At 47.4% G+C, this 20,530-nt stretch overlaps 1 protein-coding gene across 5 annotated transcripts in view; it reads left to right on the top strand.

Moving 5' to 3' along the window:
• Window positions 1-20,530, top strand: part of usp47 (ubiquitin specific peptidase 47) — a 196,550-nt gene that overhangs the window by 119,088 nt on the left and 56,932 nt on the right. For 4 of the 5 annotated variants that reach the window (XM_070899457.1, XM_070899456.1, XM_070899455.1 and 1 more), the window contains 4 exons: window positions 5,261-5,410; window positions 12,126-12,221; window positions 12,304-12,456; window positions 16,421-16,588. In XM_070899457.1, coding sequence (XP_070755558.1) covers window positions 5,261-5,410; window positions 12,126-12,221; window positions 12,304-12,456; window positions 16,421-16,588 — 567 coding nt within the window. The remainder of the gene's footprint in view (window positions 1-5,260; window positions 5,411-12,125; window positions 12,222-12,303; window positions 12,457-16,420; window positions 16,589-20,530) is intronic. The other variant, XM_070899458.1, reaches the window with a different exon arrangement.

The raw sequence follows: 20,530 nt of genomic DNA, 5'->3' as shown, positions 1-20,530 counted from the left end.
TTGGTCTGCCATTTCTTTGTTCCCCGTTATGACTTCCCCTGATTCTGACTGTAGGGGACCTAAGTTTGTCTTTATTAACCTTTTTCTCTTTACATATTTATAGAAGCTTTTGCAGTCCATCTTAATGTTCCCTGCAAGCTTCCTCTTGTACTCTATTTTCCCTGCCCTAATCAAACCCTTTGTCCTCCTCTGCTGAGTTCTAAATTTCTCCCAGTCCCCAGGTTCGCTGCTATTTCTGGCCAATTTGTGTGCCACTTCCTTGGCTTTAATACTATCCCTGATTTCCCTTGATAGCCACGGTTGAGCCACCTTCCCTTTTTTATTTTTACGCTAGACAGGGATGAACAATTGTTGTAGTTCATCCATGCGGTCTCTAAATGTCTGCCATTGCCCATCCACTGTCAACTACTTAAGTATCATTCGCCAATCTATCCGAGCCAATTCACGTCTCATACCTTCAAAGTTACCCTTCTTTAAGTTCTGGACCATGGTCTCTGAATTAACTGTTTCATTCTCCATCCTAATGTAGAATTCCATCATATTATGGTCACTCTGCCCCAAAACGCCTCGCACAACAAGATTGCTAATTGTCTCTCATTACACAACACCCAGTCTAAGATGGCCTCCCCCCTAGTTGATTCCTCGACATATTGGTCTGGAAAACCATCCCTTATGAACTCCAGGAAATCCTCCTCCACCGTATTGCTTCCAGTTTGGTTAGCCCAATCTATATGCATACTGAAGTCACCCATGATAACTGCTGCACCTTTATTGCACGCACCCCTAATTTCATGTTTGATGCCCTCCCCAACATCACTACTACTGTTTGGAGGTCTGTACACAACTCCCACTAACGTTTTTTGTCCTTTGGTATTCTGCAGCTCTACCCATATAGATTCCACATCATCCAAGCTAATGTCCTTCCTAACTATTTCCTCAGCTCATCCGCAGCAGAAGTCCTCATCCATGCCTTTGTTACCTCTAGACTAGACTATTCCAACGCAGTCCTGGCTATTCTCCCACATTCTACCTGCGGTAAACAAGAGATGATTCAAAACTCGTCTTCCCGTGACCTAACTGCATGAAGTCTCGGTCACTAATCACTCGGTGCTCGCTGTCGTTGATTGGCACAGCTTAAGCATCGCCTCGATTTCAAAATCTTCATCCTTCTTTTCAAATTCCTCCCTAGCCTCACCCCTCCTGATCTCTGTAATCTTCTCCAGCCCCAGAAAGGATGTGGCCTTGGAGAGGGTGCAGAAAAGATTTACAAGAATGGTTTCAGGGATGAGGGGCTTCAGTTATGCGGATAGACTGGAGAAGCTGGGGTTCTCCTTGGAGCAGAGAAGGTTGAGAAGAGATTTGATAGAGATGTTCAAAATCATGAGTCTGGACAGAGTAGGTAGAGAGAAACTGTTGCCATTGGCGGAAGGGTTGAGAACCAGAGGGCACAGATTTAAGGTGATTGGCAAAAGAACCAAAGGCGACATGAGGCAAAACTTTTTATGCAGCGAGTGGTTAGGATCTGGAATGCACGGCCTGATAGGGTGGTGGAGGCAGTTTCAATCGTGGCTTTCAAAAGGGAATTGGATAAGTACCTGAGGTAAAATCATTTTGTGAGGGAGTGGGACTAGCTGAAGCGCTCTTGCAGAGAGCCGGCACAGGCTCGACAGGCCGAATGTCCTCCTCCTGTGCTCTAATCATTCTATGATTCTATAATATATCCTTATGTGGCTCAGTGTCATTGTTTGATAATGCTCCTATGAAGCACCATAGTACGTTGTACTATGTTAAAGTGGCTATATAAATACAAGTTGTTGTTGGGACAGGTTGTTCAGAGCAGTATATAGTGTCATTGCAATTTAAAAGCTGTGATACAGCCGTGGTATGAATTTCTACACTACTGCCATTAGAAATTGCAGTATTGAGTTGTAGGCTAACCTTGTATAATGTGTTAAACTAATGTTTACTTCAGCTTTGAAAGTGTAATTTAGTTGTATTTTAACACTTAACAGAAAATGTTTGGGTTATGTATTTTTGAAAAACAGAAATGAAGAAAAGATATGCATGATTTCTGGCCGTGGAATCTTTCATGTCTACCTGAGAGCAGTCTCCCGAAAGACGGCACCTCCGATAGTGCAACACACTCTCAGCACTGCACTGGAAGTGTCGAGCTGGATTTTTGTGCTCTGCAGTGGGACTCAAACCCACAACTTTCTGACTCAAATGGGGTGTGGCAGGTGGAAATTGTAGTACAAATAGTTCAAAAACAAATGCAAGTGAAGAGACTGACGGCGTGAAGTGATTAAATCAGGAAAGAGAAGTAAGAATCACGTGAGTAAAACATTAGAGCCAAAGGATAGGCCAGGGTGTGTGGCCCAAATAAGCGTTCTTCATACAAAAGCACAGAGCATAAGGAATAAATTGAATGAACTGCAGGCTGAATTTAAAATGGGGTTATGACATGGTGGCCATTACTGAGACATGGCTACAAGACGGTCAGGACTGGGAACTGAATATACTCTGATATAAGATCTACAGGACAGATGAGGGAAAATGGCAGAAGGGAAGGAGTAGCCTTGGTGATTGAGGATGAAATCACTTCAATGATGAGCGAGGATATAACGAGAGGCAAGCAGGCAGTGGAGACTATGGGTAGAATTAAGAAATACAGAAGGATTTAAGAGAGAGGGCTTAGAGGGAATTATGTATAGGCCCCCCTGGTATCACCTGTGACATGCTAGATTGTATAAATGCTACAAATCCCCATGGAGGATAGACGCACCAATGTCCGTGTTCTCGATCAGGCCAACATCCCCAGCATCGGAGCACTGACCACACTCGACCAGCTCCGCTGGGCAGGCCACATTGTTCGCATGCCTATCACAAGACTCCCAAAGCAAGCGCTCTACTCGGTACTCCTTCACGCCAAGCGAGCCCCAGGTGGGCAGAGGAAACATTTCAAGGACACCCTCAAAGCTTGATTAAGTGCAACGTCCTCACCGACACCTGGGAGTCCCTGGCCAAAGATCGCCCTAAGTGGAGGAAAAGCATCCGGGAGGGCGCTGAGAACCTCGAGTCTCGTCGCCGAGAGCATGCAGAAAACAAGTGCAGGCAACGGAAGGAGCGATGGGAAACCAGACTCCCCACCCACCCTTTCCTTCAACGGCTGTTTGTTCCACCTGTGACAGAGACTGTAATTCCTGTATTGGACTGTTCAGTCACCTGAGAACTCACTTTTAGAGTGGAAGCAAGTCTTCCTCGATTTCGAGGGACTGCCTATGATGATGATGATGTATAAATGCAGAGATTAGATAAACGAGTAGCAACGGCAGAGTAGTTTTAATGGGGGTTTTAACTTTCATATAGATTGGGATAAGCATGCTGGCACCTGTCAGAAAAGTAGTGAATTTCGTGAGCGTGTCCGGATTGTTTTAGAAACATAGACATAGAAACATAGAAAGCAGGTGTAGGCCCTTCGAGCCTGCACCGCCATTCAATGAGTTCATGGCTGAGCATGCAACTTCAGTACCCCATTCCTGCTTTCTCGCCATACCCCTTGATCCCCCTAGTAGTAAGGACTACATCTAACTCCTTTTTGAATATATTTAGTGAATTGGCCTCTAACTTTCTGTGGTAGAGAATTCCACAGGTTCACCACTCTCTGGGTGAAGAAGTTTCTCCTCATCTCCGGTCCTAAATGGCCTACCCCTTATCTTTAGACTGTGACCCCTGGTTCTGGACTTCCCCAACATTGGGAACATTCTTCCTGCATCTAACCTGTCTAAACCCGTCAGAATTTTAAACCTTTCTATGAGGTCCCCTCTCATTCTTCTGAACTCCAGTGAATACAAGCCCAGTTGATCCAGTCTTTCTTGATATGTCAGTCCCGCCATCCCGGGAATCAGTCTGATGAACCTTCGCTGCACTCCCTCAATAGCAAGAATGTCCTTCCTCAATTTAGGAGACCAAAACTGTACACAATACTCCAGGTGTGGCCTCACCAAGGCCCTGTACAACTGTAGTAACACCTCCCTGCCCCATACTTAAATCTCCTCGCTATGAAGGCCAACATGCCATTTGCTTTCTTAACCGCCTGCTGTACCTGCATGCCACCTTCAATGACTGATGTACCATGACACCCAGGTCTCGTTGCATCTCCCCTTTTCCTAATCTGTCACCATTCAGATAATAGTCTGCCTCTCTGTTTTTTATCACCAAAGTGGATAACCTCACATTTATCCACATTATATTTCATCTGCCATGCATTTTCCCACTCACCTAACCTATCCAAGTCACTCTGCAGCCTCATAGCATCCTCCTCACACTGCCACCCAACTTAGTGTCATCCGCAAATTTGGAGATATTACATTTAATCCCCTCGTCTAAATCAATAATTTTCTGCAACAATATGTCATAGAGGCAAGGGGGCAGGCCATATTAGATTTAGTAATGAGCCAGATTAGATTTAGTAATGAGACAGATTAAGTTAACAGCCTAACTGTGCGTAAACATTTATACAATAGCAACAACAACTTGTATTTATGTAGCATCTTTAACATAGTAAAACATCCCAAGGTGCTTCACAGCAGTATTATTAGATAGAGAGAAACTATTTCAGCTGGTTGGGGAGTCTAGGACTAGGGGACACAGTCTAAAAATTAGAGCCAGACCTTTCAGGAGTGAAATTATGAAACACTTCTACACACAAAGGGTGATAGAAGTTTGGAATTCTCTTTCGCAAATGGCAATTGATGCTACATCAATTGTTCGTTTTAAATCCGGAGATTGATAGTTTTCTGTTAACCACAAAGTGTAAGGGATACGGGGAAAAGGGAGTTAGGCCACAGATCAGCGACGTTCTCATTGAATGAGGGAACAGGCTCGAGGAGCTGAATGGCCTCTTCCTGTTCCTATGTTCCTATTTTCAAAGTCTGTTTTCTTCATCTGCCATGGCTGACGCTTGAGGAGGAAATAAACTTTTTAAATGAAAAAGCTACTTGGCGACAAGTGTCTTTCCAAGATCTTTCTTTTAAACTAACATTCAGTGACGCCAGTGTCGCTGGCTGATGGGTTCTATTTAATGTTGAGGCACGAGGGAAGAGGTGTCAGTCACACAGCTCCCGCTGGAGTTTGCTCTCCGAGAATTGAAGTCCAGTTCTGGAATGTGTGAATGCAAAGCTGCATCTCACTAAATTGCAGCTGTGTTTTGTGTTTATTCCAAAGAATCTTAAGTTCCTTTGACTTTTGCTTACTGTTTCAGGCTGACCTCATTAACCAGCTGTACCAAGGAAAATTGAAGGACTACGTCAAGTGTCTGGAGTGTGGCTACGAGAGCTGGAGAATCGACACGTACCTTGACATCCCACTGGTTATCAGACCATATGGTTCCAACCTGGCCTTTAACAGTGTGGTGAGTGTTTCACTTCTGTTTCCCGTAAGCGAATGATGTCTTAAACTTTTATCCCCATCTTATCGATCATGGTGATTGTAAAAAATAAGCCAAATTCTTCTGACGTGAGAAAATGGAATTAGTTTGGACAAATTCCTCATTTTGTGTCTCAATGTGATTTTAATTCAGAAGCTAATGTTGTGCTCCTTAGAACAGAGATAGCCAAGAGGAAATCTGATAGGGGAAAATAATGAAGGGTTTAGATAAAGTAAATAAAGAGAAACTGTTTCCAATGGTTGAAGGGTCGCTAACCAAAGGACACAGATTTAAGGTGATTGGCAAAAGAACCAGAGGCGACATCAGGAAAAGCTTTTTCACGCAGCGAGTGGTTAGGATTTGGAATGCGCTGCCTGATAGGGTGGTGGATACAGACTCAATAGTAGCCTTTAAAAAGGAATTGGATAAATACTTGAAAGAGAAAAAATTGTTGGGATATGGGGAAAGAGAGGGGGAGTGGGACTGACTGGATTGTTCTTCAAAAGAGCCGGCACAGACACGATGGGCCGAATGGCCTCCCTCTGTGCTGCACTGTTTTATGATTCTATGATGTGTCCCTCAATAATAAGGCCCTGCAATGAAGGTAGACAAGAGATTCTGTAACGCAGCTGCTTTTGTCAATTGGGGTTTGGGAAGTGGGGAGTGGGTGTCAAAACCAAAATACAGAGTTTCCAAACGGTGACTTTATCTGCAAGCATTCGGTGCTGATACTACGGCCCCAAGTTTCCACACGATAAAAAACGGGCGGCCCTCCGAGCTGGGCGCCCGTTTTTCGCGCCGAAAAAGAACCGCGCGATTCTGGAGCGCCCTGCAGCTCCATGTCTGCTTGGCGCGGCTTCCAGGGGGGGGCGGAGCCTACCACTCGCGCCGATTTTGTAAGTGGGAGGGGGCGCAGTGTGAAGGAAACATTGGCACTCGGCCATTTTTGTAGTTCTTTGTAGCTGTTTAATTTTTGAACATTTTTTAATAAAAGCACATTGCCATCAGCACTGAGGCTTGCAGCAGTGAGAAGGCTGCAGGAAGCCTCAAAGTTGAGGCAGTCATTTCCTGACGGCCTCCCCCCCCCCCCCCCCCCCCCCCACTGCCGTCGGGAAATGGCTGCTGAACTTGAGGCTTCCTGCAGCCTTCTCACTGTCTCCTGCCCCCCCCCCCCCCCGCCCGCCCGCCGTCGGGAACGGCTGCCTCAACTTGTGAGGCTTCCTGCAGCATTCTCCCTGGCTGAAGCACTTTCACACAGGTAGGAAGATGGTTTATTTAATCTTTTCTTTGCTTATAAATTTTTATTCAGGTTGAATTTATTTGTACAAGTACAAATAAGGATTTATTATAGAATTTAATGACTTCCCTCTCCCCCCCCCCCCCCCCCCCCCCCCACCTCGTTCTGGACGCCTAATTTGTTACCTGCGCCTGATTTTTTAATGTGTAGACAAGCTTTTTTCAGTTCTACAAAAATCTTCACTTGCTCCATTCTAAGTTAGTTTGGAGTATGTTTTCACTGTGGAAACTTTGAAATCAGGCGTCAGTGGCCGGACACACCCCCTTTTGAAGAAAAAATTCTGTTCCAAAGTGAAACTGTTCTAACTGACTAGAACTGCAGAAAAAAAAATGTGGAGAATTGCGATTTCTAAGATAGTCCGTTCTCCACTAGTTGCTCCTAAACATCAGGTGCAAATCATGTGGAAACTTGGGCCCTACATGCCTAAAAAAGGAAAGTTTACCATTTTCCAGCTATTGATAGGCACGAAAGTTCACCAAAAATAAGTAGTGCAGATTAAAATTGTAGAACGTGGACTGACATGCATACAAAATAAAAATAGAAATCATGGAAAATGTATGAGCAAACCAGAGTTCAGCATCACGCAGTGTAGTTTCAATGGGCCCAAGTTTCGGGCCGCGCCTAGAACGGCGTAGGCCCAACCTGGACGCCCGTTTTTTGCGCCACAAAGTGCGCCTAAAAAAACTTAGATACTCCGGCTCCCTGCTGGTCCTCTGGAGTCGGGCGCGGCACAGCACGAGCTGCAGGGGGCGGTGCCGGGACCTCTGCACATGCGCAAAACTGTGTGGGAGGAGCCCGAAGCACGCAGCCCCTAGCCCTGGCAGAATGGCCTCACTGGGGCTGTGTGCAGAAGGCTGCCTCCCACGCTTAGCTCCTGCTTCCACCCGACCCCCCCCGACCCCGACACCGACCAGACTCCTGCCCCCGGACCCGACCCGATCAACCCGGACCGGACCCGACCGGCACACCCCCCACCCGACCTGACCTTCCTTCCCTCCCTCCCTCCCACCAAGCCCCCGACCCGACCCGCGCTCCCGACCTGACCCCCCACCGACCCGACCCGACCTCCCCCTGCCCCCCGAACCGACCCGACCCGCGCCCCCACCCGAACCAACCCATGCCCCCCCCCCCGGACCCGACCCGATCTCCCTCCGCCCCCCCACGACGCGACCCGCGCCCCCGACCCGACCCAACGCCACCTACCTGTAAATCTGGTGCTGGGCCCGGCCCGTTCAGCTCTTCTCCCCCCCCCCCCCCCCCCCCCCCCCCCCCCCGCCCTTCTCCTTTCTCCCCCCCCTTCCCCTTCTCCTCCCTCCCCCCCCTTCCCCTTCTCCTCCCTCCCCCCCTTCCCCTTCTCCTCCCTCCCCCCCCTTCCCCTTCTCCTCCCTCCCCCCCCTTCCCCTTCCTCCTCCCTTCCCCCCTTCCCCTTCTCCTTCCTTCCCCTTCTCCTTCCTTCCCCTTCTCCTTCCTTCCCCTTCTCCTCCCTTCCCCTTCTCCTCCCTTCCCCTTCTCCTCCCTTCCCCTTCTCCTCCCTTCCCCTTCTCCTCCCTTCCCCATCCTCCTCCCTTCCCCTTCTCCTCCCTTCCCCTTCTCCTCCCTTCCCCTTCTCCTCCCTTCCCCTTCTCCTCCCTTCCCCTTCTCCTCCCTTCCCTTCTCCTCCCTTCCCCTTCTCCTCCCTTCCCCTTCTCCTCCCTTCCCTTCTCCTCCCTTCCCCTTCTCCTCCTTCCCCTTCTCCTCCCTTCCCCTTCTCCTCCCTTCCCCTTCCTCTCCCTTCCCCTCTCCTCCCTTCCCCTTCTCCTCCCTTCCCTTCTCCTCCCTTCCCCTTCTCCTCCCTTCCCCTTCTCCTCCCTTCCCCTTCTCCTCCCTTCCCCTTCTCCTCCCTTCCCCTTCTCCTCCCTTCCCCTTCTCCTCCCTTCCCTTCTCCTCCCTTCCCCTTCTCCTCCCTTCCCCTTCTCCTCCCTTCCCCTTCTCCTCCCTTCCCCTTCTCCTCCCTTCCCCTTCTCCTCCCTTCCCCTTCTCCTCCCTCCTCCCTTCCCCTTCTCCTCCCTCCCCCCTTCCCCTTCTCCTCCCCTCCCCCCTTCCCCTTCTCCTCCCTCCCCCTTCCCTTCTCCTGCCTCCCCCCTTCCCCTTCTCCTCCCTCCCCCCCTTCCCTTCTCCTCCCTCCCCCCTTCCCCTTCTCCTCCCTCCCCCCCTTCCCCTTCTCCCTCCCTCTCCCCCTTCCCCTTCTCCACCCTCCCCAACTTCCCCTTCTCCTCCCTCCCCCCCTTCCCCTTCTCCTCCCTCCCCAACTTCCCCTTCTCCTCCCTCCCCCCCTTCCCCTTCTCCTCCCTCCCCCCCTTCCCCTTCTCCTCCCTCCCCCCTTCCCCTTCTCCTCCCTCCCCCCTTCCCCTTCTCCTCCCTCCCCCCTTCCCCTTCTCCTCCTTCCCCCTTCCCCTTCTCCTCCTTCCCCCTTCTCCTCCTTCCCTTCCTTCTCCTCCTTCCCTTCCTTCTCCTCCCCCCCTCCCCTTCTCCTCCTCCCCCCTTCCCCTTCTCCCTTCCCCCACCTTCCCCTTCTCCTCCCCTTCTCCCTCCCCTTCTCCCCCTTCCCTCCCTCCCTCCCTCCCCTCCCTCTGCCCCCCCCTCCTCCCCATCCCCTCGTTGTCACACAGACACTGACGGACAGAGAGTGGGGGGGGGGTGGGGCATCCCAGCACGCTGTTGGAGGGTTCCCGGTGCTGCAGTCGGTAAGTAGAAAATGTTTTATTTATGATTTTAAAAAAAAAATTATTTCTTCATTTTTTTGATTGACTTATTGGTTGATTTATTGATGTTTTTATCATTTATTATTGATGATGGCTCTTTATTTGTAAAACTGAAGTGTTTAATGTTTGTAAACTTCCCTTTAAACCACCATTCCCTACGCCTGATTTGTAACCTACGCCTGATTTTCTAAAGTGTAGACAAGGTTTTTTCGAGCGTACAAAAATCTTCACTTACTCCATTCTAAGTTAGTTTGGAGTAAGTTTTCACTGCCGAAACTTTGAAAACAGGCGTAAGTGGCCGGACACGCCCCCTTTTGAAAAAAAAAATTCTGTTCCAAAATGAAACTGTTCTAATTGACTAGAACTGGAGCAAACTAAATGGCGAGAATTTGAATTTCTAAGATACTCCGTTCTACACCAGTTGCTCCAAAAAATCAGGAGCAACTGAGGCCGAAACTTGGGCCCAATATTACCACAATAATAACCGTAAGTAGGCTTCTAGCAGTCAAAAAGGAAAAGAAAGACCTGCATTTATATAGCGCCTTTCACGACCTCTGGGGTCCCAAAGTGCCTTACAGCCAATGAAGTACTTCTTGAAGTGTAGTCACTGTTGTAGTGCAGGAAACGCGGCAACCAATCTGTGCACAGCAAGCTCCCACACACAGCCAATGAGATAAATGACCAGACAATCTGTTTTAATGATGTTGATTGAGGAATAAATATTTGCCAAGGACACTGGGGATAATTCCCCCGCTCCTCTTCAAAATAGTGCTTTGTGATCTTTAACGTCCACCTGAGAGGGCAAACAGGGCCTCAATTTAAGGTCTCATCCGAAAGCTGGCACCTCGAACAGTGCAGCATTCCCTCAGCACTGAACTGGAGTGTCGGCCTAGATTTCTGTGCTCAAGTCTCTGGAGTGGGATTTGAACTCTCAACCTTCTGACTCAGAGACGAGAGCTCTGCCCACTGAGCTGACAAGATTAAACCAATCAATAATAAAGGAAAGGCCGTTCATGTCTTCAGGACTTCCAAGCCAATAAATGACTTATTACTAAATGTACTCACTATTGTTACATAGTCAAACATGTCGGCTATGTGTGCACAGCAAAATTCCGTAAATGAGATAAATGATCAGATAATCTATGTTGGTGGAGGGATAAATGTTTGCCGGACATTGGGTGAACTCTCTTGCTTGTATTCAAATAATACCCTGGGATTTTTACGTCCACTTGAGCAGGCAGGTCCTTGGTGTAATGTTGTATCCAAAAGATGGCACTTCAGACAATGCAGCATTCCTATAGTACTGAACTGGCGTGTCGGCCTAGATTACGGGCTCAAGTCCTGCAGTGGGGCAAGAACCCACGAGCTTTTCGTTGTACGAATGGAAGCAATTGAACTGGGTTGACACTCGGTAATCAATAGATCATATAACGCAACGCTGAGAGATATCCTGCTAGGTGTCCGCCAAGAATCAAACTTGACGAAAGCCACAGGAGCTCTGTTCAGGCCCGCTAATACCGTGAGTCGATCTATATGAACAATGACGGACAGGAAAAGATCCTCTGGTCCCCATCCAGCCTGTCCCACAAAGTGCCTTGTCCATCACGATATATGCACACCTCACCTGAAACCAAGTGATCTCCTGGGAGAGGTGAAAAAACAGATACAAGCCAATTAGGGAAAATACATTTGGGAAATTCCTCTGACTTCCTTAGGTGATTGGAACTAGTCAAGGAGATCACTCTGGTCAGCTGTGTCTCAGTGGGCATCCACCCTCTCCTCTTGAGTCAGCAGTTTGTAGGTTCAGGTCCCACTCCAGGGAATTGAGCACACAAAATCTAGGCTGACACTCCAGCTTTTTTCGGATGAGATGTTAAACTGAGGCCCCGTCTGCTCTCGGGTGGATGTAAAAGATCTCATGACACTATTTCGAAGAACAACAGGGGAGTTGGTCCTGGTGACCTGGCCAATATTTATCCCTCAATCTGGTCATTATCACATTGCTGTTTGTGGGAGCTTGCTGTGTGGAAATTGGCAGCCACGTTTCCTACAATACAACAGTGACTACACTCCAAAAGTACTTCATTGGCTGTAAAGCGCTTTGAGATGTCCGGTGGTCATGAAAGGCGCTATATAAATGCAAGTCTTTCTTTCTTGTCCTGAATTCCCTGCTGTGCCTCCTTCTTGTATGACATGATCCATGCCCCAGCCAGAAACTGGTCCAAGCTCTCGCTTGAAGGAGTTCAGCGAATTGACATCCACTGCACAAACTAGCAGCCTGTTCCAGAGGCCCACTATTCCCTGGGAAAAGAACCACCTCCTGACATCTAACCTAGATCTGAACTTGTACAACTTCAAATTAGGACCCATAAGAAATAGGAGCAAGCCATTCGGCCCCTCGAGCCTGCTCCACCATTCAATAAGATCATGGCTGATCTTCGACCTTAACTCCACTTTCCTGCACTGTCCCCATATCCCTTGGTTCTCGGGTCCTCCTTAACTTATTAAGTTGAAATAAACTGTTTACTCAAATACAATCTGTTCCCTTTGTCATCTGTCAACCTCAGTTTATTGGTGATTTGAAGTAGATGTAAGAATTTTGCAATTGGTAGGGGCCTGTAGTGTTGTATTTATTTATTTTCCTTGTCCTGTCACACACCAGGAAGAAGCGTTGCAAGCATTTGTCCAGCCTGAAACCCTGGACGGCCCCAATCAATACTTCTGTGAACGCTGCAAAAAAAAATGTGATGCATGCAAGGTAAGCAGTTTGAGTGATGAAAACCGGCCAGTGTCTTGTAAAAAGTAAAAGACATAATTTGACTTGCGATCTCTTCCTTTAGGGGCTGAAGTTCATGCACTTCCCGTACTTACTGACACTGCAACTGAAGCGCTTTGACTTTGACTACACCACGATGCACAGGATTAAGCTGAACGATCGGATGACATTTCCAGCTGAGCTCGACATGAATCCTTTCATCGATGTGGAAGAGGAGGTACGAGCGATATTTTTGAAGGCCCACTTAGTATTCGTGGCAGAACAGTTTCAAGGCTCTGATCCCTCCCAATGACTCAGCTCAGGTGCCAATTGCAGAAGCTCTTAAGAGGTTAAAACAAAAAGAATAAAGATGAGGGTACTAAGAAAGGAAGAAGTGATACAAAAATTGCCCGTGTGGTCGATAGGGAGGAAGAAAGTTGTAGACTGCAGGAAGGTATCAATGGACTGGTCAGGAGGGCAGAAAAGTGCCAAATGGAATTCAATCCGAATAAATGTGAGGTAATGCATTTGAGGAGGGCAAACCAGGCAAGGGAATACACAATAAATGGTATGACACTGAAAAGTGTAGAGGAACAAAGGGACCTTGGAGTGCAGGTCCACAGATCCCTGAAAGTAGCAGGACAGGTAGATAAGGTGATTAAGGCTGCATATGGGATACTTTCCTTTATTAGCCGAGGCATAAAATACAAGAGCAGGGAGGTTATGTTAGAACTGTATAAAACACTGGTTAGGCCAGTTACTGTGTACAGTTCTGGTCACCACATTATAGGAAAGATGTGATTGCACTAGAGAGGGTACAGAGGAGATTTACGAGGATGTTGCCTGGACTGGAGAATTTTAGCTATGAGGAAAGATTGGCTAGTCTAGGGTTTTCTTTGGAGCAGAGGAGGCTGAGGGGAGATTTAATTAAGGTGTATAAAATTATGAGAGGCCTAGATAGTGTTTAGGAAAGACCTGTTTACCTTAGCAGAGGAGTCAATAACCAGTGGGCATAGATTTAAAGTAATTGCCAGAAGGATTAGAGGGGAGCTAAGAATTTGTTTCACCCAGAGAGTGGTGGGGGTCTGGAACTCACTGCCTGAAAGGGTGATAGAGGCAGAATCCCTCATCGCAATTAAAAAGTATTTGGATATGCACGTGAAGTGCCATAACCTACAAGGCTATGGACCAAGAGCTGGAAAATGGGATTAGGCTGGATAGATCTTTTTCGGCTGGCACAGAATCGATGGCTGAATGGCCTCCTTCACTGTCATAAATTTCTGTGATTCTATGAAGGAACTTTTATTTCTACAGCGCCTTTCACGGCCTCAGGGTGCCCAAATGTGCTTTACAGCCAATGAAGTACTTTTTGAAGTGTAGTCATTGTTGTAATGTAGGAAACGCGGCAGCCAATTTATGCTCAGCAAGCTCCCACAAACACCAATGTGATAATGATCAGATAATTTATTTTGTGATGCTGATTGAGGACAAAATATTGGTCAGGACACCGGGGAGATAACTCCCCTGCTCTTCTTCGAAATAGTGCCATGGGATCTTTCAAGTCCACCTGAGAGAGCAGGTGGGGCCTCGGTTTAACATCTCATCTGAAAGACGGCCCCTCCAATAGTGCAGCACTCCCTCAGCACTGCACCTGGAGTGTCAGCCTGGATTTTTGTACTCGAGTCTCTGGAGTGGGACTTGAACCCACGACCTTCTTAAGTGGACCTGCCATCACAACAAGAGCAAAATACAGCAGATGCTGGAAATCTGAAAAAAAAATGCTGGAAACACTCAGGGTCAGGCAGCATCTGTGGAGAGAGAAACAGAGTTAACGATTCAGGTTGGGGACCTTTCAGCAGGACTGTTATGACTTGATATGTTCATTCTGTTTCTCTCTTCACAGATGCTAAGTGTTTGCAGCATTTTCTGTTTTTATTCCTGCCATCCCAACTGTGCTCCAATGCCACAGCAGATTAGGTCGACCAATGGCCCCGCTGAGGTGTACGTGAGCGTCTGCGCAGTAATCTACGGTTCCGTGCAGGCCACTCACCAGCTTTTACACTCTAAATAATGCGTGCGTGCAAAGATTTAAATGGACCGTGCATTAAAAGAAATTGGCACACAGAACCAAGGGCAGCTCACGGGGAACATTGAGGGAGACTGTAAATATCTGTCAAGAATCAAAGAATAGAATGGTTACAACATGGAAGGAGGCCATTCGGTCCATCGAGCCCATGCCAGCTCTCGGCAAGAGCACTTCAGCTAGTCCCACTTCCCCGCCCTTTCCCCGTAGCTCTGCACATTTTTTTCTTCAGGTACTGATCCAATTCCCTTTTGAAAGCCACGATTGAGTCTGCCTCCATCACCCTTTCAGGCAGCTCATTCGAGCTTCCAATCACTCGCTAAAATTGTTTTTCTTGTGTTGCCTTTGGTTCTTTTGACAATCACCTTAAATCTGTGCCTTCTGGTTCTCCACCCTTCTGTATGTAGCATCTTGAAATTCAGCTGCAGTTGTTGCTGCCTCCATTCGATTGTCAGCCAGGAGCAGAGAATAACGGCTGGCGTGCTTTTTAACTGAGGACCCAATTTAATTCTACCACATTGCATTCAGTGAGAAGGGTAACTGGGAAAAAGAAGGAGCATCCAGATAGCACAGGCACATGTCAGACGGTAATAGCCAAAGCAATCCCAGCACATTTCTGTCAGGCAAAGCCGAACAAACTGGGCCGTTGCTGCAGTGTTCCGGCACCTCGCTGAGTTGCCCTCCTCGTTATTTCTTTCAAAAATACGCCACATTTTGCAAACCGACATTTTGTGACCGTAAGTTCAGACGAATCATTGTGGTCTGGTTAGTGTGTCAAACAAACTCCCCACCCTTCCCCTCAGGATGTGGGCGACACCTGACAAGCCCACATTTATTACCCGAGTTACCCTAAGAATCGAATGTCTTGCTTCAGAGTCACAAAAAAAAGTCTCTGATAGGGCGATGGATGCAGATTCAGCTCGTAACTTTCACAATGAAATTGGATAAATACTTGAAGTGGAAAGAATGTGCAGGACTGCGGGGGAAAGAGCAGGGGGGGGAGTGGGGACTAATTGGACAACTATTTCAAAGAGCCGCCACAGGCATGCTGAGCCGAATGGCCGCCTCCTGTGCTGTGAGATTCCATGAGCCACAGTGTGGGACTGGAGTCATGTGTAGCCCACACCAGGTGGCAGTGCCAGGGCATCAGTGAACCAGTTGGGTTTCTAACAACAATCCGGCTGCTGTCATGGTCGTTTTTCTCCTGGTGCCAGCTCACAGATTACCAGATTTATTGAAGTCAGTTCCACAACTGTCTCTGTCTCTCTCTCTCTCTCTCTCTCTCTCTCTTTCTCTCCCCCCCCCCCCCCCCCCCCCCCACCGCCGGGCCGACCCATAACTGCTGGGTTACTGGTCCAACAAAATAACCAACGCACCACCGCACGCTTTTCTTGGGATAATACCAATGTTCCCTCCTAGCTGGGCGGCCGCATAGCTCTCTGCCCATCACACGCAGCCCGGGACCGGCTTTTCTAACGCCACATTTCGCACACAGAATGGTGAATGGGCCACAAAGCCCCTTAAAGGGGGCCGCCACCACCCCCCACCCCCCAAAAAAAAACATAGGGGGACCAGTGGGTAACGCGGTGAGCGTACAAAGATACATTGTGAACGTGCACGATCCACCCAAATCGACCTTATTTCCTGCATGAACAACAACTTTAATTTATACAGCAGCTTGAATGTAGAGAAACTTCCCATGGTGCTTCACATAAATGAATGCTGAGCCGAAGGAGGAGGTATTGGAAGAGGGGTGACCAAAAGGTGGCTTTTTAAGAAGGGTGTTAAAGGAGGAGAGAGGGGTGGGGACGTGGAGGGATTTCTATACTGCATAACCCAAGGCAGCTGAAGGCACGACCACCAATGGTGGGGCTAAGGGACCAATGCTCCCATTAAGGCTGTGCAGTAGTCTGCAAGGCCCCGTGCAGGCCACTCACCGGCCTTCACACTGTAAATACCGCGCACACGCAGACATTTAAAGGGACCGCGCATTAAAGAAACAGGCCACTCAGAACCAAGCGCAGCTCACGGGGAACATTGGAAGAGAGCGGAGGGGGATGCGCAAGAGATCAAGAGGATAATTCTGTTTGATCTACCCAAAACAATCTTGCTTTCACAGAAATCTCCTCAGTCTGAGAGCTGCACGGACAGTGGTGCTGAAAATGAAGGGAGTTGTCACAGTGACCAGATGAGCAATGATTTCTCAAACGATGATGTTGTGGATGAAGGGATCTGTCTGGAGAATAACAGCGCGGCTGAAAAAGCCTCAAAGGCAGGGAGCGAAAAGGTACAGGGTATGATCAGCGATGTTGCTCTGGGATTAATTTCAACAGGAGGGAAATTCCTGTCCTTTCTAAATCAGATTAGCAAGTGTAAAGTGATCAAAAGTCATTTTCTGCTCCTCTCTGCTGCTTTTAAACTAAACATTCCTGCTCCATGTTTAGCCCAGCAGAAACAGACCATTTGACCCGTGATGTCTGTGTTAGTGATTTTCTCCACTGCTGTGCAAGGTGCAAGTTTCTGTGTTTGTCTGACCAACCAAACTTCCTCATGGTACGCGCTGTATTCCAGAGTGACTTTGCTTTAAAAGTGCTCCCCCCAGAGTCTTTCCTTTGAATTGTAATATAAAAGACTTGCCTTTATATAGCGCCTTAATGGACCTCAGTCACTGTTGCATATGAAACATACGAACATATATGAATAATGACAGACCGGTAAAGACCACCTGGTCCATCAAGCCTGTCCAACACAATTACGATACCTTGTGTATCAAAACTCTCAAACTCTACCCCACCCGAAACCATGTGATCTGGAAATGTAGGAAATGTGGCAACCAAAAGTGTGCACAGCAAGCTCCTACAAACAGAAATGTGATAATGCCCAGAGAATCTGTTTGTGATGTTAGTTGAGGGATAAATACTGGCCAGTACATCGGGGAGAACTCCCCATCTCTTCAAAAGAGCGCTGTGGTATCTTTTACATCCACCTGAAAAGGCAGACGGGGCCTCAGTACCGCCCCTCCGACAGTGCAGCACTCCCTCAGTACTGTACTGGGAGTCTCTGCCTAGATTTTGTGCCCAAGTTTGAACTCGTGGCTTGAACCCACAACCTTCTGCTTGACCCCTTATCCTGAGATTGTGACCCCTGCGAGAGAAAGTGCTACCCACTGAGCCATGGCTGACACCAAAAGGCGATGGTCCATTCATGCTTTGAATACTCCAAGCTCCGTTAGGTGGGCTTTACATATTTGGTATCTCATCTCTTTGTAAAAAGGTTTGGCAACTAAACAGTAGATCGATAGAAACTTACAGCACAGAACCCTGGTAGTTCCTCATTCCCAAGTACCTCTCCAACGACCTTTACATTTATTGATGGAATCCGTTTTCACCACCTTTTCAGACCAATCTTTCCAGATCCCCACAACTGAATTAAAGCATTTCTGCTCATCTCCCCTCTAAATCTTTTGCAGATGATTTTGAATCTATGACCTCTGGTTATTGACTGACTCGCCAAAGGGAGTATTTTTTCCCTATTTACTGTATCAAAATCTCTCTTCGTCTGGAAAACCTCTATTGAGTCACCTCTTAACCTTCTCTGCTCCAAAAAGAATAGGCCTAACTTTTCCAAACTCCTCATAACAAGTCTCTCATCCCTAATAACATCCTGGTAAATCTCCTCTGTACCCTTTTAAAGGTCTTGACAGCTTTCCTGAAGTGTGGTACCCAAAATTGTCCAGAATATTACAGCTGAGGCCTCAGCAGTGAATTATAAAGTTCTAGTATGATCTCTTTGCTTTTATATTCTATTCCTCGATTTAAAAACATAAGAATTTAGGAGCAGGAGTAGGCCATTCGGCCCCTCGAGCTTGCTCCGCCATTCAATAAGATCATGGCTGATCTTTGACCTCAACTCCACTTTCCCGCCCGATTCCCATATCCCTTAATTCCCCTAGAGTCCAAAAATCTGTCGATCTCAGCCTTGAATATATTCAACGATTCAGCATCCACAGCTCTCTGGGATAGAGAATTCCAAAGATTCACCGCCCTCTGAGTGAAGATATTTCTCCACATCTCATTCCCAAATGGCTGACCCCTTATTCTGAGACTGTGACTCCTGGTTCTAGACACTCCAGCCAGGGAAAATTTATAAGTACATGGCATTTTCAAAATGTGGTCCACAAAGGTCCTTGCATTGTTTGGGGCCAAGTGTACCGTGCAGTGTTCCAGGAAATCTCTGGTATTCTTTCTGTTTCTGTATTTGTTGATTTACTGGCACATAGTTTCTGTTGCTTTGCTTTCAACAATGTTTCCAGCACCGATGGCACTCCTTGTACTCGCAAAATTTCAGGGAGCATTAATATCAGCAGAGGACCCTGGGATGTAGCATCATCAGCAGAGGTCCATCTGAAAGGAAAAGGTTTGAGAACCACTGGTTCGCAGACCAGTCGCTAAAACTTCCCTGTGCTCCTCCTTAGCCTATCTATTCATACATCCATTGTTTTGATTACGTGTCTGTGAAACACGTTTGGATTTTTTTCTACATTAAATGGTTTTGATAGAGTAAATAAGAAGAAGCTGTTTCCACTGGCAGGAGGGTCGGTAACCAGAGGGCACAGATTTAAGGTGATTGGCAAAAGAACCAGCGGTGACACGAGAATCGTTTTTACGCAGCGAGTTGTTGTGATCTGGAACGCGCTGCCTGAAAAAGCGGTGGGAGCAGATTCAATCGTGACTTTCAAAAGGGAATTGGATAAATACTTGCAAAGGAGACATTTGCAGGGCAGGGGGAGTGGGACTAATTGGATAGCCCTTTCAAAGAGCTGGCACAGGTGCGATGGGCTGAATGGCCTCCTGTGTCATTCTGACTCTGTCGCAAATGCTACATCAATGCAAGTTGTGTAAACGAACCCAGCTACTACTGCCTGTTCTTGTGGCTCGGGTGTCCGAGCCAGGCATCAGACGGGTAGCCCTAGTCTGCACCTTTTCCAGTGACCTGCCCACTCGGTCATCTGGCGGCCAGATCTGTCCACTACACTCAAAGGGATGAACCTATGCCCTATATAGGCTCAGTATCACACTTGTGATTAGTGATCTATTCCTTGTACATGAAACTCAAAAGGTTAGCATGCAGGTACAGCAAGTAATCAGGAAGTCAAATGGAATGTTGGCCTTTATTGCAAGGGGGATGGAGTATAAAAGTAGGGAAATCCTACAACTGTACAGGGTATTGGTGAGACCACACCTGGAGTACTGCGTACAGTATTGGTCTCCTTTAAAGAGGGATATACTTGCATTGGAGGCAGTTCACAGAAGGTTCACGAGGTTGATTCCTGAGATGAAGGGGTTGTCATATGAAGAAAGATTGGGCCTATACTCATTGGAATTTAGAAGAATGAGAGGTGATCTTATTGAAATATATAAGATAATGAGGAGGCTTGACAGGGTAGATTCAGAGATGATGTTTCCCCTCATGGGGGAAACTGGAACGAGGGGGCAGAATAACGGGTCGCCAATTTAAAATGGAAATGTGGAGAAATTTCTTCTCTGAGGACCGTGAATCTTTGGAATTTTCTGCTCCAGAGAGCTGTGGAGGCTGAGTCATTGAATATATTTAAGTTGGAGATAGACAGATTTTTGAAAGATAAGGAAGTCGAAGGTTATGGGGAGCAGGTGGGGAAGTGGAGCTAAGTCCATGATCAGATCAGCCATGACATTGAATGGCGGAGCAGGCTCGAGGGGCCTATGCCTGCTCCTATTTCTTATGTTCTTATGCACTGTATAACCCAAGATCCTCTCTGCATCATTTACCACTGTCCTTTTCCACATTGAGTTTCATTTGTCATTCCTCAGCCTGACTCCCTCCCTGACTGCTCTGGGAGTCCCTTCACCAGAGGGGCTGCAGCAGTTCGCCACAGCTTTTAGGGATGGGCAATAAATGCTGATCTTGCCAGCGCCGCCCACATCCCGTGAATGAATAAAATAAACTTACTTTATAAATACTCAATGCAGCGTTTCACCTACAATTATCCTTATCAGCCTGTAACCTTCACTCCACGTTGGTGTGATTGACAAATTCCGACAGCTTTGTCTCTGTTCCCAGTTCCACATCATTGCTCTGCAGTGTGAACAGCAAAAAAAAATGGTTCCTTAACTTGAATCTTAGTATTAAGTGATTTAATTCTAATTCTAATCGAATTGAAAATACAAATTTGTCTATTGCCTTCCTCTAA

Source organism: Pristiophorus japonicus, chromosome 14 (assembly GCF_044704955.1).
Source record: "Pristiophorus japonicus isolate sPriJap1 chromosome 14, sPriJap1.hap1, whole genome shotgun sequence".
Classification (NCBI taxonomy): domain Eukaryota; kingdom Metazoa; phylum Chordata; class Chondrichthyes; family Pristiophoridae; genus Pristiophorus; species Pristiophorus japonicus.
The sequence above is the reverse complement of the archived record's forward strand: the minus strand, read 5'-3'. Positions and strand labels throughout refer to the sequence as shown.